Source organism: Pestalotiopsis fici, assembly GCF_000516985.1.
Source record: "Pestalotiopsis fici W106-1 unplaced genomic scaffold PFICI_Scf_4, whole genome shotgun sequence".
Classification (NCBI taxonomy): domain Eukaryota; kingdom Fungi; phylum Ascomycota; class Sordariomycetes; order Amphisphaeriales; family Sporocadaceae; genus Pestalotiopsis; species Pestalotiopsis fici.
This window is the reverse complement of record NW_006917094.1, coordinates 2,817,769-2,834,323: the sequence shown is the minus strand read 5'-3', so window position 1 is coordinate 2,834,323 and position 16,555 is coordinate 2,817,769. Positions and strand designations below refer to the sequence as shown.

The 16,555-nt window shown below is 50.6% G+C and overlaps 5 protein-coding genes across 5 annotated transcripts; 2 read left to right on the top strand and 3 right to left on the bottom strand.

Moving 5' to 3' along the window:
* Positions 1-403: 403 nt before the first annotated feature.
* PFICI_06871 (uncharacterized protein) lies at positions 404-1,008 on the bottom strand (the record flags this gene model as incomplete). The annotated part of the gene is made up of 2 exons (XM_007835452.1): positions 404-706; positions 754-1,008. 2 exons carry the CDS (start codon positions 1,006-1,008, stop codon positions 404-406), a joined length of 558 nt encoding a protein of 185 aa, XP_007833643.1.
* A 1,706-nt stretch (positions 1,009-2,714) lies between these two features.
* PFICI_06870 (uncharacterized protein) lies at positions 2,715-4,759 on the top strand (the record flags this gene model as incomplete). The annotated part of the gene is made up of 6 exons (XM_007835451.1): positions 2,715-3,129; positions 3,217-3,402; positions 3,454-3,972; positions 4,028-4,303; positions 4,372-4,473; positions 4,566-4,759. 6 exons carry the CDS (start codon positions 2,715-2,717, stop codon positions 4,757-4,759), a joined length of 1,692 nt encoding a protein of 563 aa, XP_007833642.1.
* A 432-nt stretch (positions 4,760-5,191) lies between these two features.
* Positions 5,192-6,557, top strand: PFICI_06869 (uncharacterized protein; the record flags this gene model as incomplete). Its single annotated transcript, XM_007835450.1, has 4 exons — positions 5,192-5,392; positions 5,496-5,723; positions 5,839-6,406; positions 6,481-6,557. The coding sequence occupies 4 exons, from the start codon at positions 5,192-5,194 to the stop codon at positions 6,555-6,557; spliced, it is 1,074 nt and encodes a 357-aa protein (XP_007833641.1).
* Positions 6,558-7,055: 498 nt separating this feature from the next.
* PFICI_06868 (uncharacterized protein) lies at positions 7,056-11,426 on the bottom strand (the record flags this gene model as incomplete). The annotated part of the gene is made up of 1 exon (XM_007835449.1): positions 7,056-11,426. The coding sequence occupies one exon, from the start codon at positions 11,424-11,426 to the stop codon at positions 7,056-7,058; it is 4,371 nt and encodes a 1,456-aa protein (XP_007833640.1).
* Positions 11,427-13,336: 1,910 nt separating this feature from the next.
* Positions 13,337-13,908, bottom strand: PFICI_06867 (uncharacterized protein; the record flags this gene model as incomplete). Its single annotated transcript, XM_007835448.1, has 3 exons — positions 13,337-13,500; positions 13,617-13,817; positions 13,893-13,908. The coding sequence occupies 3 exons, from the start codon at positions 13,906-13,908 to the stop codon at positions 13,337-13,339; spliced, it is 381 nt and encodes a 126-aa protein (XP_007833639.1).
* Between the last annotated feature and the right edge of the window lie 2,647 nt (positions 13,909-16,555).

Genomic DNA, 16,555 nt, shown 5'->3' with positions numbered 1-16,555 from the left:
TTTTCGAAAGAAGTTACGGCGTCAAGACAAGATGGACCTGGGTTTTCCTCGAGTAGTCTCATAGCGGCCTGTACTAGGGCAGTTTTCGTTCCTGACAGCAGGGAAGCAAGAAAATCATGCGCTTACAGTAACCGTGGTGAAAATGGTACTCGTGTCGTATTTAGTTGAGGTCACCGTCGTCCGTGCAGTACTTCTGCCAGCTGGTGTCTTCGTCACTGTCTTGGTCCTTGTCCTTGTCCGAGTTCCCGTCGTTATAATGCATTTACACTTGGTGTACAAATTCAGCATTTATACGAATAGTATCAGGTAGAGTACACATACCACTTGCTCAATCACTGGTCTTCCCTGTGATTGGAACTTGTCAAGGACCGCGGGCGCCACTGTACGCTTGGTTGCACCAGCCTTAGACACTGTAGTAAAAGCAGTAGTCGTCGAAGTTGAAGTTGTAGTTGCCGTCACGGTGATCACCGCTTCGGTAAAGACCGACGTAGTAGTTGTAGTAGTCGTGGAAGTCACGGTAGGTGCTGTTCTTCTGTATTATCACAATAGTAAGCGAAAAGTCAAGTAATGTAGGTTTGAGGTATGTTACGTTCGAGTGGTGCTTGTTGTCAAAGTGATGGTCCGCGTATAAGATCTTTTCACGGTGCTGGCATGGCCATTTGTCGTCTTTGTGGTCGTAATTGTGTGAGTTGGTTGCGGGAATACGCTAGAACAAAAGGATTGACCCAGTGCATGTCCGGAGAGGGCGGTCACCCAAGAGCGAATGCCGACGGAAGAACATGGATCAATAGGGACGCGTGGGGGGCCTTGAGGAGGACCATGAGGAGGACCATGAGGGTTTCCCTGAGAGCCGTGGCCAGAGCCATGACCAGACCCTTGACCAAAGCCTTGACCAGATCCGTGACCAAAGCCTTGAGAGCCATGACCAAGCCCCCCACTGCCACCACCGCGCTGTGATGACGCGATGGTGACAAGGCTGCCAAGTATTAGCATGAAAGGAAGAAGCATCATGAGATAACGATACGTCTTCTGCCCAAAGAGTGCTGAAAGCTGACGTGGGGTAAAGTTGACCGGGAACTGGGTGTTACTGTAGCTTAATACATATTGATTTACTCTGGGGGATGAACACAGACAGTAGCAATTTTAAAATTGAAAAGGAGGGACGGCTGGTGCTCTTGTGGCTGTCAGGACACGGAATACAGCTTTCTAAGCCGCTTTGTAGAGCCTATAGAAACTGACAAGAGCGGCTTGCCATGTTGTTGTTGAAATAGGAGCCCAGCCTCCTTCTTTTCGGGCTTCACGCTCCACTATAGACTAGATACATATACCTTTCTCTACTCCCATAGATACGTACAGATACTCAACCAACTAATCAATCACTTCACTCACCATAACCTCGTTCATCTCAACAGTTGTAAATCTACATTATTGGAGTTATGTGCCAGTGTGCTTGCGACTCGGCAGGATGCCGTGTGTCACAGGTCTAAAGCATAGAATTAGGGTTCGTAGGCTGGCAATGCGGTATAGGGGCATCGGTGATTTGTCAAAGTGGAATTTATAAGGCTGAGACCGGATCGAAATTACATGCACAAATCATAGCGGCTCTGCAGTCCATGACATCGGCTGAGACTTGATGAGGTCTATGACCCGGAATACGGCAGTGAAATATTCCAGTCTTGTATTTCTTAGAGAATGGCCCATCCGCATGTAGAAGTTATTCTCTGGCGCATTTGACATGATTGGACGCTCTCTCAAGTGTATCTGCCAAAACAAAACCTTGTCTTGTCGCGTTTGGATAACTTCTTGACCCTCGCGAGGCCCTGGGCAAAGGGGGAAATGGCTCGATGATAGGTGAAAGCAGGCGGCGAGAACAAAGTCCGTAGGATGAAGCACCCATATTCACGTACGAATAACCATTGGGTCATTGGCGGTATTGTTTAGCATCAGCGCTTTGGGTTTAGGTCAATAAAACCAATGGGTGGTCCCTTGGAAGCTACAATATTGAAAATGTCAACTTTATAAAAGATGCTATCATGAAATATGATCCACAGCAGGAGTAGATAATCTGTTCAGGCGAATTCAAGCTTCCAACATCGTGTGTCTAGCTCTTGTATGCCTAGATTGTGCCACTAGGCGCTAGTTACTGTTGAATAAGCAAGATGTGTGTCTTTGTTAGTACTGGTTCAATCTCTCACACAAGGCACATGGAATCTAACCATTCGTAACACATGCTGGCCAATGGAGCTGATCAGCCCGTTTGTGAAAGGCAATGTAATAACGCCAGAGCGGTGAAAGGTGGAGGCATATTATAGGCGGAAATCGCGTGACTGATCACATATCCAGTGTCCTGTTTGCTTGAGGGAGGCGTACAGGCTTATCCTTGATAGCAAGCTAATATTGGCACAATGTTCTATGCAGACACATGCATTTACTCTTGTTTGCAGAAGAGGTGAGGGGAGCGTGAGGGGCAGCCGCTATCGAATCTCTTTGAGTAGTTCATGTGAAACCATTACGCCCACTTCAGCTGAAGACATGGTAGCACATAAATCCGCTATTCGTCATGTTAAAAACTTGGATAATTCAGCAAGTTTGAACTCAGAAAATTGGATACATGATCATTGAATCATTCGACGCAGCTCTTAAGCATTTCGACGACTGACTGGAGTACAGGATCTGAACGAAAAACACAAACCAAGCAACTGCACGTAGGTATCATGGACGCTCTACTCACCCAAGAATTATCACACTTCATCATTGGAACTCTTGTGGGCAAGTTGATCCATCTCAATGTGTTTATTCGCCGCGAGTGGCATAAGTCGGCTCCTACCATTTTCATACTTCACGCTTCATCCGCCATGATCCTGCTTATTGCTAGGTGCTTGGTCGCGGATGACGAAGCCATGAAGATGGTCACGGGAACCACAATGGTCTTCTTGGGATACATCACTGGGCTCATGACGAACATGACATTATACAGGGTCTATTTCCATCCCCTTGCGAATCATGGCTTCAAGGGACCACGGTACGCCGGGATGACCAAGCTTTGGCATTCCTGGGCAGCTAGAGATGGACAAAACCACCTGCTACTGGAGAGCCTCCGTCATCAGTATGGTGATTTTGTGAGAACAGGTGAGGGGAAACTTTTCAAAAAAAAAAAAAAAAAAAAAAAACAACGGAATAGGATCGTCTTGGATGACACGTCATGTGGTTAAACAGGCCCTGCGGAGCTTACTGTCTTCCACCCAGCGGCCCTTGCAGCTATCAATGGACCCAAGTCGACCTGCATCAAGGGCGAGTGGTACGACATCTTCTATCCGAATATGCAATCTATAGTTACGTGCCGGGATAAGGCGGACCATGCAGCACATAGGCGCGAGTGGAACCGGGCGTTTCTTCCTGATGGTAAGCAGCTTCTATGTTCAAGTAAATCTTGAGACTCACACCATTGAATAGCCCTTGCACATTATGGCGATGTATTCTCGAACAACCTGGAAGCGCTAGAGGTCTACCTAGATTCTTGCGCCAAAGACAACCAGCCTTGCGAGATGCGCGATCTTCTACTTTGGTTCAGTTTCGACGTCATGGGCGAACTAGTTTTCAGCACTTCTTTTGGCATGGTGCGGAACAAAACATGGCACCCCATTGTTCGTCATGTAAAAGAAGGCCTTCACCTTATAGGTCTCCTCAGTGCTGTCCCTTGGCTCACGCAAATCGGCTTCAGGTTAGCACCGCCTGTCAGTATCATACGAAATTGGCACGGGCTGGTGGATTACTGCAAAAACATAATTCACCAGCGCATTGAGAAAAACACCAATGGTCAAGCCGGACACGACTTTATGCATTACATGTTGCTGCAGCAAGAAAGGTTTGGGGATAATGGCGGACCTTCATGGCTTGTAGGCGATACTTTGATGATGCTCGTGGCAGGCAGGCAAGTTAGATACTCACGCCCTTCCCTGATTCCTCATCTTTGTGAATCTTGCTCAAGTATGGCTCGCTGACTTTTTAATAATGACTAGTGACCCAGTTGGAACTTCCATGTTGTTTATTCTATACAATTTGGTCAACCATCCCCACCACGCTGAGTTGATCTACCATGAAATAGAAGGTATTGATATCGACGATAACAAAGCTCTGAGTCAGCTAAGTCATTTGAATGCTGTCATTAATGAGTCTTCTCGCTTGGGTCCGTCAATACCCACTGGTGGAAATCGAAAAACTGGGCCAATGGGCCTTATGATTGGCCAGACCTATATCCCTCCGGAAACGACCATAGTGGCTCCACGTTATTCTATCTTTCGAAGTATGTTCGTGTCCTTGTCCTTAACACTTAATAAAGAGAGTGTCACGCTGAACATTTCTATTTTCCAGGAGAAGATTGTTTTGAAAAGGCAGATCAATTCATACCTGAACGATGGACTACACGTCCAGAAATGGTTCGTGATTCAACTGCCTTCAAGCCATTTGGAATGGGTAAGTCATGAACCCCAGACCTCGACCCCCCGGCAGTAGATGGTGCACGGCACTGGGACCATGTAACGGTGGGATTGATGACAATTATACAGGGGATACCTCATGTCTGGGTCGGACCTTGTCACTTCGCATACTACGTCGAGTCATTGCGCAGCTCGTCAAGAAATACGAATTTCGGTTTGCTCCAGGGGAAATTGGGTGCCATGTATACGGGGATCTCGCTGATCATTTCTCGGCGACCCCTGGTCAATTGCACCTGTGTGTCAAGATTCGGGAGCAACAGTGATTGATATTCTTTCATAAAAGGTCGTATGTAGCAGCATATCACCAACCGACCTAGATCATTAGTATTTCTTGCGATGAATAATATTTGATGTGTAAATCTGAATATTTAAGTAGAGCAGAAAACTCAAAATCCAACCCCTTGAATTTGGTGCTGTCAATGAATGCCCCCAAGCTGCAAGTAACCCCGCCCTGGGGGTTTATAGTCCTTGGCTCTCCACCACACATCCGACCACCGGCAGATCGCTAAAGATGATCGACTTTCATCAGGGTCTTCTCCCCGCAGGCTTTATAGCAACCTCCCACGTGTACAGGAGACGCCTGTCAAGCCGTGTTCTACCGTCATACCTAGCCTCAATTGCTTCACTACCTGGCTGGTCAGCTAAACGACATGATGCTGTTGAATTCCAGTCTACCGAGCGTCTTGTGGCTCATCATGGCGGCAGCCATCAGCCGCTCTGCGGCCAGTGAAGCTCTGCACAGGCGAGAATACTTTTTCGTCGGCGGCGAATACGTCAACACGACGACCGGGACGCTACGACAGAACCAAATGTACGTGGAAAAGTTGACTCCGGCCGCAAATTCTTCGCAGCCGTACCCCCTGATACTGTTCCATGGGGGCTCTCAAGATGGTACCGTGAGTAGGAAATTCATTCATAATCCCAGCTTGCAAAAAGAGAGCAAGATGCGGAGAATGCGAAGCTGAAATATGCTGACTCGTCTATTTTCCTTGTCACAAGAATTGGCTGAATAAGCCCGACGGCGGCGTGGGCTGGGCGTCATGGTTTCTGGATAATGGTTACGAGGTCTATATCGTCGACGAGCCATCGCGTGGCCGGTCGGCGTGGAATGCCGCAGCTGGGTTCCCGACCACCACTTTCTCGGTCGAGGTGATCACTTCTCGGTTCACCGCGACTCTGAATTCTACCGCGTGGCAGCAGGCCAAGCTGCATACTCAGTGGCCTGGTGTGAGTAGACGTGCCCTTCAGCCTCTTTCTTGATATCCTAGGAATTGGTCTTACAAATTCTGCATATCAAATAGATATCCCAAGTACTTGCTGACAAATTATATGAACAACACAGTCGGGAGTCCCTGGCGATCCCGTATTCGACACCTACTACGCTTCTGTAGTCCAAGGCATCGCCAACAACACGGAGCAAGAGCAGGCGGTGCGCGAGGCGGGCATAGCGCTGCTCGACCATGTCGGACCAGCCGTGGTGGTGACGCACTCTCAAGGTGGTCCCTATGGGTGGTCGCTGGCAGACGCGCGGCCGTCTCTCGTCCGGGCCCTGATCCAGATCGAACCCAAGGGACCGCCGTTCCGCGAGGAAATCTTCTCCTCCGACTATACGCGGCCCTGGGGCCTGACCTCGATCCCGCTGACCTATGACCCTGTGCCCACTAACCAGTCGGCGCCGCTGTCCATGCACCTCGTCCCCTCCGACTCTGCCAACCTGACCGACTGCATCCTGCAGGCTGAGCCGATTCGTCAGCTGCCCAACTTGGCCAAGGTTCCAATATTGGTCGAGACGGGCGAGGCCTCATATCATGCTGCCTACGACCATTGCACCGTTGCTTTCCTCCGACAGGCTGGTGTCCAGGTCGAACATCTCGAGCTGGGAAAGGCCGGGATACATGGCAATGGACATAGTAAGCAGACCAAGACGCGACTTTTATCTCGTTTGACCTGGACCGAACAATACTGACTCCGAGGCTTCTGGCAGTGCAATTTATGGAATTGAACAGTGACGAAATCGTTACCAAGCTCCATGCGTGGATTCTCACCTCAATTCAAGGTTGAAATATGTTCACCAACGTGTGCTGAACCTGCTTCACGGCATATTTTTGATGAGATTGCGCCAAGGCAATGAGGACAAACGCTTTCAAAGTAGTGTGTAGTGCATGTGATTTCATGTTCTAGAGTATCTGCATGTGACAGATGTACGATGGATACAAATTTGAGAAACATGTATGCACTGACGCTGAATCCTTTTCTCCTTTCCGTGACCTTCCAAAGTCATTCTTTTTTCCGATGCAAACAAAATACAATGAATACTCCTAGACAAGACCCATCAACGGAGCAGTCGCCTTGTGGACTGTACAGCCTCCTCACCCTTTGATAGAAGAAACAACACGGAACACCAATAATGCCAGCCGAAACATGGAAATCTACTATAAACCGCGTGCTCCTTCATATTACACATGACGCAGAGAGCTTTCGCTCTCAAGATCGTACATACGTCTCCGGCTCCCCACAGGCGCGAGGAAGGACCATGAGCACGACCTTCCATAGCCACGATCATTTATTAGACGTCTTCCAACTCTCAAAAGCCGCAGCGAGCTTCACGGCAGACTCTGCCTCCTTCATCTGCAAGACCCAGGTTTCTAGGCCAGAACCATCATCTTTAGAGACCATAACTCGAACGGTCTTTTTGTCGGCCTTGTATTCAGGGCCTGATAGCAAGCTCTTATTCATGGCAATGTGGCCACGAGGGTCGGCGCGTAGGAGGATGCGCACCTGGCCAGTGTTCTTATGCTTGAGAAGACGCAATTGACCAACACCTTGAGTCTGCCAAGGGGACTTGGACGCCGGGCTGTCCTCGCCAGGCTTGACATCGACATATTTAATGGCCTTGGCCCGAACTTCATGCAATACCTCTTCATCTTCTTCGCCTGGGCCACCCTCGGTCAAGGAAATCTGTTCCTGGGGTGGTTCAGCATCCCCATCAGCTTGGGCAGCCTGTGGTTCGGGGGTTCCGCCGTTGACAGGTGTGGTGTTGATGCTTGAAGCCGCGGGAAATGGTGAATTGGCACCAGGGGCACCATTGGGTTGCAGGCCGCTAAAAATACTGGTGGCCGCCGAAGGCTGAGGCGCGAATAAGTTTGAGGAACTTTGGGTAGGAGTGGGCTGAGGGGTAGCCGAAGTAAAGCTGAAAGTAGGGGCAGGAGTCGCACCGTTTGTCTGGTTGCCAAAAAGAGGCTTGCTCTGATCAGCTGGCGCGGGCGCCGAGGATGACTGTCCGCCGAATTGGAAGTTAAAGGACCCAGATGGGGTAGGCGTGCCCGAAGCACCGCCACCGAAAGACTGGGATGGGCCATTTGTGCTTGCAAAGGGGTTGGGAGAATTACCACCAGCACCAGCACCAGCACCAAAGGTGAATGACCCTCCAGTAGGAGCTGGACCTGCGCCGAAGGTGAACGACGGAGCACCAGTCGCATTTCCGTTTGCCTGCGAGTTCTGACCAAATGTGAATGACGATGAGGCATTGTTATCGACACTGGGAGCAGAACTCTGCTGCCCAAAGGTGAAGGAGGTGTTGTTGTTGCCACCAAAGGGGTTGCTAGGGGCAGGAGCATCTGCTTTGGGTGGCTGAGTTCCAAAGACACCCGATGCCTCAAAAGATGGTGCAGGCGAAGGGCTTGCTTGTCTGGCTGCTCCAGCGCCAGCAGCTCCTCTTAATCTCTTTGGAGTCAAGATCTTTCTTCCCGCAACAGGGCTGTTGGGTGCAGCAGAGTCTCCGGTAACGTTGCTGAACATAGTCTTCTTCTCGGGTTGGCTACTGGCCGGTGCTGTCGATTGAGACGCACCAAATGAGAATGATGGAGCTGATGGCTGGCTTGCTGCATCGTTGTTGGCATCAGCTCTGCCAAACATGACCTTTTTAGCCGGCTGAGAATCGTCCTCAGCACTTCTCTTCGAGGAAGTGGTACCACTACCCGCACCAAAAGGATTAGCAGGCTGTGCTCCGAAAAGATTGCCAGTCGCGGCTGATGAGTTGTTATTGCCAAAGAGAGGTGCCGAGGAACCCGTGGCAGTGTTGCCAAAGAGATTAGCGGCGGGCTTTGGCGGCTCTGTCGAGGGTTGGAAGCCGCCGAAGAGTGGTGCAGCACTTGGGGTTGAGGGAGTTTCGGTGGTGGATGTTCCGAAGCTGAAGCCGACTTGAGACGGCTCTTTCTGAGCTGCCGAGAAACCGTTGGATGTAGGCTGGGCTCCGAAGGTAGGTTGCGATCCAAATAGAGACTTCGGCTGCTCTTGTGTCTCCGCAGCAGGCGTCTCAGCTGGCTTGCTAGATTCCCCAAACAGCGACTTAGGAGCTGGGGTGGAACTTCCAAACGAGAACGTCGTAGCTGGTGTTGGTTGTTGGGTGCCAAAAATAGACGAAGTAGCAGCAGGTGTCGCACCTGTCTTGTCGTTCTCGGCAGGCTTCGAAGAAGTACCGAATAAGCTCTGTGAAGATTGAGCAGGCTCGCCGTTCGACTGGCTGGATGGCTTGGCGCCAAATAGCGAACTCGTAGATGTAGACGATGCAGGCCTCTCAGTATCGGGCTTGTTGAAGCTGCCAAACAGTGGCTGCGAGGGTTGTTGAGCGCTCTCAGCGGGTTGTTCTGGTGATTTGACTCCAAATAGAGATTGGGTAGGCTGCTCTGCGGGCTTGGTTCCAAATAGAGATTGAGCAGGCTGCTCGGCAGACTTAGCACCAAACAGAGATGCAGTAGGTTGATCTGGCTGTTTCGCGCCAAAGAGCGATTGAGAAGATGATGATGACTTTTGCTCTTTATCGGCCGGCTGCTCTGAGGGCTTCGCACCAAACAAGGACTGCGCTGGTTCTTCTGGCTTCTTTGCACCAAATAGAGATGCAGCGGGCTCTGATGGTTTTGTTGCAAAGAGAGGTTTCGGGGCTTCGTTTGCGGGTGTAGGCTTGAAAAGGGAGTTTCCAAAGAGCGACGATGACGAACTGGGCTGCGTCTTCTCAGCTTCCTTAGATTCAGTGGCTTTGTCTGCGGCTGGAGCAGGTGTGGCAGATGTGAAACTACTATCCTTGCCGCCAAAAGTGATAGGAGTGGTTGCGGCGTTGAAAGTGAAGTCGCCAGGGGCCTTGGCTGGAGTCTTTGTTGACTCCACTCCGTTGGCAGCCTCCTTGGCTGGCGATGGCGCACGAGACGTCTGTTCAACGGAAGTCTCCCGTAGTGGCTGGCCATCAGATCCAAACGATACGCGTCCGAACAGACCGCCTTTTGCCGCGTTGGCTGCAGGCTTCTCTGACAGGTCTTCTGCGGATTTATGGAAGCTACTAGCAAATGGGTTAGAGGTAGTGGCGGCGGGTTTGCTGAGACCAAAAAGTGATGGCGTCCCGGTACCAGTTGTGACCGGTGGTGTAGCAGTGCCAGTACTGGCCACCGCGCTGGGCTCGTAACTCGGCGGAGCATCTTGACTGCCAGTCTCGGGCTGTGACTGATCAGATTCCGAGTCACTCTCATCGTTGTTCTCCGCACCACTGTTGTTTGCCGAACTCTCAGATAGATAGCCAAAGATGTTTGTAGCCTTGGGTGCAAGGCTCGAGCCAAACTTGTGAGTGGACAGCACTGAATCTGAGCTGGTGTTCAGTGGCTGACCTGGCTGGAACTGGGTCGACTCCAACTTGGAAGTGTCGACAATGCCGTTGGACGGCGGACCGTAAGGGTTTGACTTGACGGCAAAGGCGGATTTGGGAGCATCAGTGGCCTTTGATACACCGAAGAGGGGCGTCATGGGCGCGCCCGAGGTGGCGCTCGCGCTTGCACCAAAGGCGGGTCTCTTGAGTGGTGATCCTACAGGAGTTGAGCTCCCCGATTGAACATTGTTAATAATGCCCTCCAATCTGGAACGCGCGGCAGAAGGTGTGGATTTTGTAAGCTTGCTTCGCGAATTCTCGTCGACATCTTGACCCTCGTCAGCTTTGCGCTTGCTCTTCATGGGAGTTGGGGCGAATCTGTGAGCCTCCTCAGCAGATGCCGGGTCAAGCGTTCGGCGCTTGTTCTGGTTGAAGGCAGAGTTCAGTGGCTCGGCACTTCTCGACGGGGCTTCGTCATCAGCCTTGCGCTTGGTCATGGCATTGACTGAGTTGCTCTTCGCAGCACTGCTGATGCTAGCCGACGGGACCTTCTGAGACTCTGGTGCGGGCTCCGGCAGGTTGTGTGCTTTGCGCCATCTGCGCATAACTTCCTCTGAAGGCTTGACATTTTTAAACTCGTAGAGACCGTACCGCAACATGATGAGACCACGACTCTTCTCATACTCTTTGGCAAAGTTCATGATATTCAGTTTCCAGTCCTTTTTCGCGAAAATTTCATTGGCGGCAAACTTGAGTCGCCGTAAATCGAGAATACAGAAGAATTGTCTTCTCTGGTCATCGTCAAATTCCGGCGGGCATTTGTGTGCCAAATATTGATCGGCATATACCGTGCCTTTGCGGTTCTTCAAATTGTTGGGGACAGCTTCTGATATAGCTGCGCCCGTCAGCCCGGGGTCTGGGGAAGGTATCCGCTGCTTAAACAGCTCCTGCGAAGCCGTGCCAGCCATGCCATGTCCAGTGCTCTTGGACGCAAGTTTGCGCACCGATGCGGGCGTCTTGGTCACCTCTAAGGGAAGCTTGGGGGCAAAGGGCGTGGTGCGACTCGGCTTAGGAGTTGTCGTTGTCCTAAAGAGGTCCTTGACAACAGGAGGGTTAGAAGTGGTCGGGGCTCCGGCAGCAACGCGACTCGGCCGTTGAGAGCTTCGAAGCGGCGAAGCGCGACTCATGGGCACAAGAGAGGACCGAAACCTGCTAGAAGCTGGTGTGACGGAGCTGTGAGAGCTGGAGTTTGCGCTTGGCCGGCGCGGCGTTGGGATGGGGTTGAAGCTCGCAGACATGATGGCTAAAGCTCCTGACTGAAGTTGTGTGAGAAAGGGGATAGCTCGGGCCCAGCGATGGCGAGACTGTGCCTAGTCGCGAACGAAGCTCAAAGTTGAGCAGAAGCCGTACCGCGCGCGCTGATTAGGATGGACTCGTCTAGAGGTCGATGGGTCGACGTTGTAGCATGCTTCGAGGCACCGAAGACAGGGCGAGGCAGGAAATGCCTTGGAAGGGCCAAGGAAGGCAGATGCGGAGGAAAAAGAAAAAAAAGGAAGAATTCAACTGATGGCCAATGGTCAATGCAAACCAACAAGTTTCATCCTTTGACACGATAAAAATCGCGTGTTTGGGGGGTTGTTTGATCCCGGCGTGATGGGTCGTGTATTGATTTTTTGGCGGTTGGTATTTTTCAGGCGTTGCAGAAATCGCAGTCGGGTCGTCGTTATTTTGGGGGTGGATCAGCAAGCACAAGAGGTGGGATGGGCGCAGGCACGCCACTAGGAAGGCAGGCAGGCAGGGAGCAGGAGGTAGGTAGGTAGGTAGGCAAGCGCGACCGTGGCTTCCTTGCTTTGGCTCTGGCTCTGCTTTTTTTTTGCTTTTTCTTTCTTTGCTTTGCTTGTTGGGTGAAGTGGTAGCAGCCAGTGGTAACAGCGGGCAAAGTCGCAGCTGCTACTGGCTACTCCCTTTTTAGCTAAACCAAAAATACGAACCCGGCAAGCCTAACCTAAGACCTAATATGCACGGACCACTTCCTTGTCCAAACACTTGACTTTCCCGTTCCCGCCCGTCGTTCGCGTTCAATTCAATTCCACCCAACACGTCCCAAGCAAAGCTCTCAAGGCTCCTCTCATCCAGTCCTACTACCTTTTATGCTGACCAGTTGCACCCCATCCATCCCTGCTTAACGTACCCTGCTGCTGCTGCTGCTGCTCTCAATGCTCATGCCCGCGTCGGTACCCTTTTTCTCGTGCTTGCCTTTCAGTGTCAGCTCGAGCGCGTCAAGCTCACCCGCGTTTTTTGGCGTTCGCGTTTTCCTTGATTGAATCAATCCATCCATGTCTGCAGGTCCTTTCTAATGCCCCTGCATCTATTCGCGTCTCTCCCTTTTTTTGTTTTCCTTCTCCATTTTCTCAATTCGGACAAAGTGACCTCTATAAACTCTATTAGCATCTGGTCAACAGTAAGGTGCTGTCAACAAGATTAGTCTGCTGCTAACATTGAGTGTTCGTTAAAGGCAGTTATAGTCAAGCCTGCTGTCTACCTAAGGTAGACTATACCCACGCACCTTTGATCTATTCCAAGCTAAATGGCTCAAGTCTGGCTCAAGGCCAATTTCAGCAGCTCTGACCCTATAAATTGCCATATGTGTAAATATATATCAGACTGCGGCAAGATGATACTGTCGAGTGACCTTGAGCGGGACCTTAACTGATGACAGAACTGTACGGTAGCTCGATTCTCATTAAAAAGCAAACGTTTGGCAAATGGATGACAGGTTGGGATTTGAAGCGACATGCAAAGAAAGACTTGTGCGTCCTGCACGTAAGCTGAATCACAAGGCCCAGCCTCGATGCAAGGCACCGCAATTGTTCAAGTATGTGCAGCTGCATTTTCCACGTCCTTGGAAAGACACATATCAACCCGCAGTCTGAGTCATCCTGCAATACAGGGTAAGCTTCTTGTTATTAGACAGTTCGCACAATTACGCAGTAGCTTGGGCCTTTTTAACATTATACTTGTATTGGTGGTGTGTCATTCTCTTATCTGCTCCAGGAGGAGGGAGGGTTCAGTCCCGCCATCCAAGCGTCTATAAGCAACCATCACAAACGCAGCCAGACTGTTCTTGAAGTTGGGCCAACTGACATGATATCAAACATGTACAAGTCCTCGCGAGGTCCTAGATTGCGGACATCAAGTACAATGGTATTTACAGCTTGGCCTTGGTTTGGGCCTTCTTCAAGATCGGTTCCATCTTGGTTGCCTTCATCACGTCACCCTTGACCTTGAGCTTTCCCGACATGAATAGTCGTTGTGCGTTGGCTTGTCCGGCAACCAATTTGCCAAAGTCCTCGTCGGATAGCGAGAGGGTGACTGTAGTCGGGAAATCCATTGTCAGCAACTAACTTGTAAATGTAGGGCTACTTGCGCCAGCTGGTCTTTTTCTTCTTCTTTCGGGTTTTGTTGTCGAGATGTTGGGGGGCGCATACCTGTAGGCTTGTTTCCTAATCCCTTGCCGACTGTACCAGTCTGCTTGAGGTCGATATTCCAGCTTTCTGTCTCGCCGGCCTTGTTCTTTAGCGTAAAGGCAAACACGGCGTTGCCCTGCTTGATGGCATCCTTCTTGTCGGCCTCGCTGGAGCTGAGCACAGCATTGATGGCCTCGAAAGCAGCCGAGGACGGGAACTTGTCTGGATAGAACGGATATTGTTAGATGATTGCGGCTTCGATGATGCGACGTGGTGGAATGGGACGCTGGTGCATACCATTCTTGAGACTCATTTTGGCGTTGATATGTACTATTATGCAAGCTGATCGCTGTAATTAGTTCTCAGGTACTTGAGAATGGAATCGTGTTGTTTGAAGGTAAGATTAATCGGTGGTTGCAAGTGGTTGAAGGAAGGATTATTTCGTGGGCGAGTTGGTCGTCATAAGCCTCTTGAGTATGACATCGACCGACTCGATCGACAACCACATGTCAATTGTACCTCGGCGCACGTCTGCTGCTTTCATTCATGTGGTTGAACCGAGCTCCCTGTCTCTAGCGCTAAAGGTACCGAGCACCGAGCACCGCTAAGAACTGAGTGAGTCCTCTCATCCCCAGATTCAGTCTACCTTAATCTACGAGTGGGGAAGATCCGCGTCCATTGTCATGGCTCTGGGTTCGAAGCACCTAGAACCCGGCACGATTTCCCCAGAGTCCAGCAAACTGCCTGTTTGAATCGGTAGTTTGCTCCATGCATATTTTTAAGATTGATTCATTTGATAGATGGATTGCACTCGGAGTTGATCTTGTGAAACTTTCTACGAGCCTGCTGCCTCGGTACCCACTAGTCTAAACAACTGTATTGAATCATGCGACAAGGAAAAAGTGATGTGGCAGGAAAGTTGCAACAAAACGGTACAATACTCCGATAGAGAATATGTTCGTAGTGTGCTGAGTTGATAACAAGACCATCAGCATTGCTGGGGATCTCGCGGCGTTGACTGAGGGTAGGGTGGATCATGACGGTCAGTCCCCCAGGGCCCCATTAAAGAGACTTCATAGCCACATGGATTCACTCCAACTGCCGAGCAGTCATAGGTCAAAATAGTTAATATCTGCCGGGCTGAATAGAATGGAGGAAAAGAAAAGGAATGAAGAATGAAAAAAGAAACACAAGAAAAGGGGAAGGCCGGTGCGAGAAAAAAAAAATCAAGTATGTATAGCAACGGTAGACTCGGGATATATGGAATGACTTTCCAATAAGCTGCGTGCGGGTTGATCCAAAGTATGTTTACGGCATCAATCTGTACGAAATATCTTGGCTTTGAGCATAAATCTCGATACTCGAAAGCCGGATCAGGCGTCATGAGGGAGGTTTGCAACACTTGGTCGGCGATATGAGAACATTGATCAAACCCCGACTCGAGACCAAAGGGACGACGCCCAGTCAGTGAATGAGCCATTCTTGGCGGTACTCTGCAAACGCTGTCGGGTTGCATGCTTCCCGTCCAGACCTACCCACGTCGATTGCAATCTCTGATCTCTGACCCATCGACGTGGGAGGACCATTTTCTAACTTTGGGCATTGAGGCATGCACGAATCGACAGGCAAATATGGGACCTTGTCTGTTTGTAGTAATTGCGCTTTGAGGGGGGTGTTGTGCCCAGCAGTCAGCTCCCGCCCTGGACCTCCGCCGGTGTACATATATATACCTTGACCCGACAAGCTGGAGAGGGGAAGGGTTGAAAAACCAGACGCCATTCCAGTCACCGATACTTGTGTACATAAATATATTCAGGGATATGTATGTCGCTGGTCCCCCGTCAGCCAGGTACTCACGATGTGCACGTCAAGCCTCGCGGCTGGGCATTTTCTACACCGTTATAAAGCCCCTCCATGCAGTGTCCTTTGGCCCATGCTCTTGCTTGTTACTAATGTACGCCTGCAAGCTCTATCCGTCGCGGCTGCACTGGCGTTCCGGACCTGGTGTTTCCATGGTTCCCGGGATCTTTTTGTTGTTGGAGGTTCATGGCCTGATTATTATTCGAGGCGTCTCGGTTGACCTTGGACTTGGCCCGTCAAGCGAGATCCCAAAGTCCCCTTAGCTGGTAACGCTCGGGCTGCAAACAGGTGTTCTCGATACGTAGTAACATTGTGCCTGGGGCGCCAGCGCCGAGACTGACCAACTGTGTGTGTCGGAGTGGCCTGACTAGGCATGGGCGGCAGATCTACAATAGGTTATTCTGGATTAGCAGGGCCACTGACATCCAGCAGCAGTAAACAGCAGAGCAAGAACAACACAATGGTCCTATGCTCTCGCCCAGGTTGGCGCAGGTAACCTGCCTGTACATGCCTTGTCGAGAAGGAAATGCCACCAATCAAAGGTGGTATGATCAGATAAGTCATCCGGCCTCTCTGGAAACCTATCGAAGCAAGAGACCGGTGAGCGTGCTCTCAGTGTCTGCATCTATTGCGCCAGCCAACATCGGAACCCGGTTGCGACGGGGCGGCTGCTGCCATGCAGTCTCTAGTATGTAAATGAGCTGGGCTGTTTTCTCTCTCTCAGACTTTAGGGTGCTGTAGACAGTCTTACCAGCATGACGTAGCAATTAAAGTTTTGGAGCTAGCAAACGTTGAAGCAGCTTGGATCTTATACCCGTGCAACGTGTAAGCAAAGGGGAACACACAACACGGACGTGCATACGAGCAGGCCATACTATAGGATTCGTTGAAGATTAAAGCTGAGCTTCTAGTGTAAATGTCCCCGGCCAAGGTAATGCATATAATATACATAGATATACATATGGCAGCGCAAGTGTCAACCCCCCCGTGTGTTCGGAGTATCCCTGCCGTCATATCATGTCCCTTTGAGGGGGTGAACGCACGGTACTTCGTCGTTGGTGCTCGAAGGCCTGTTACTTTTTAGTCTTTTATAGTATGAA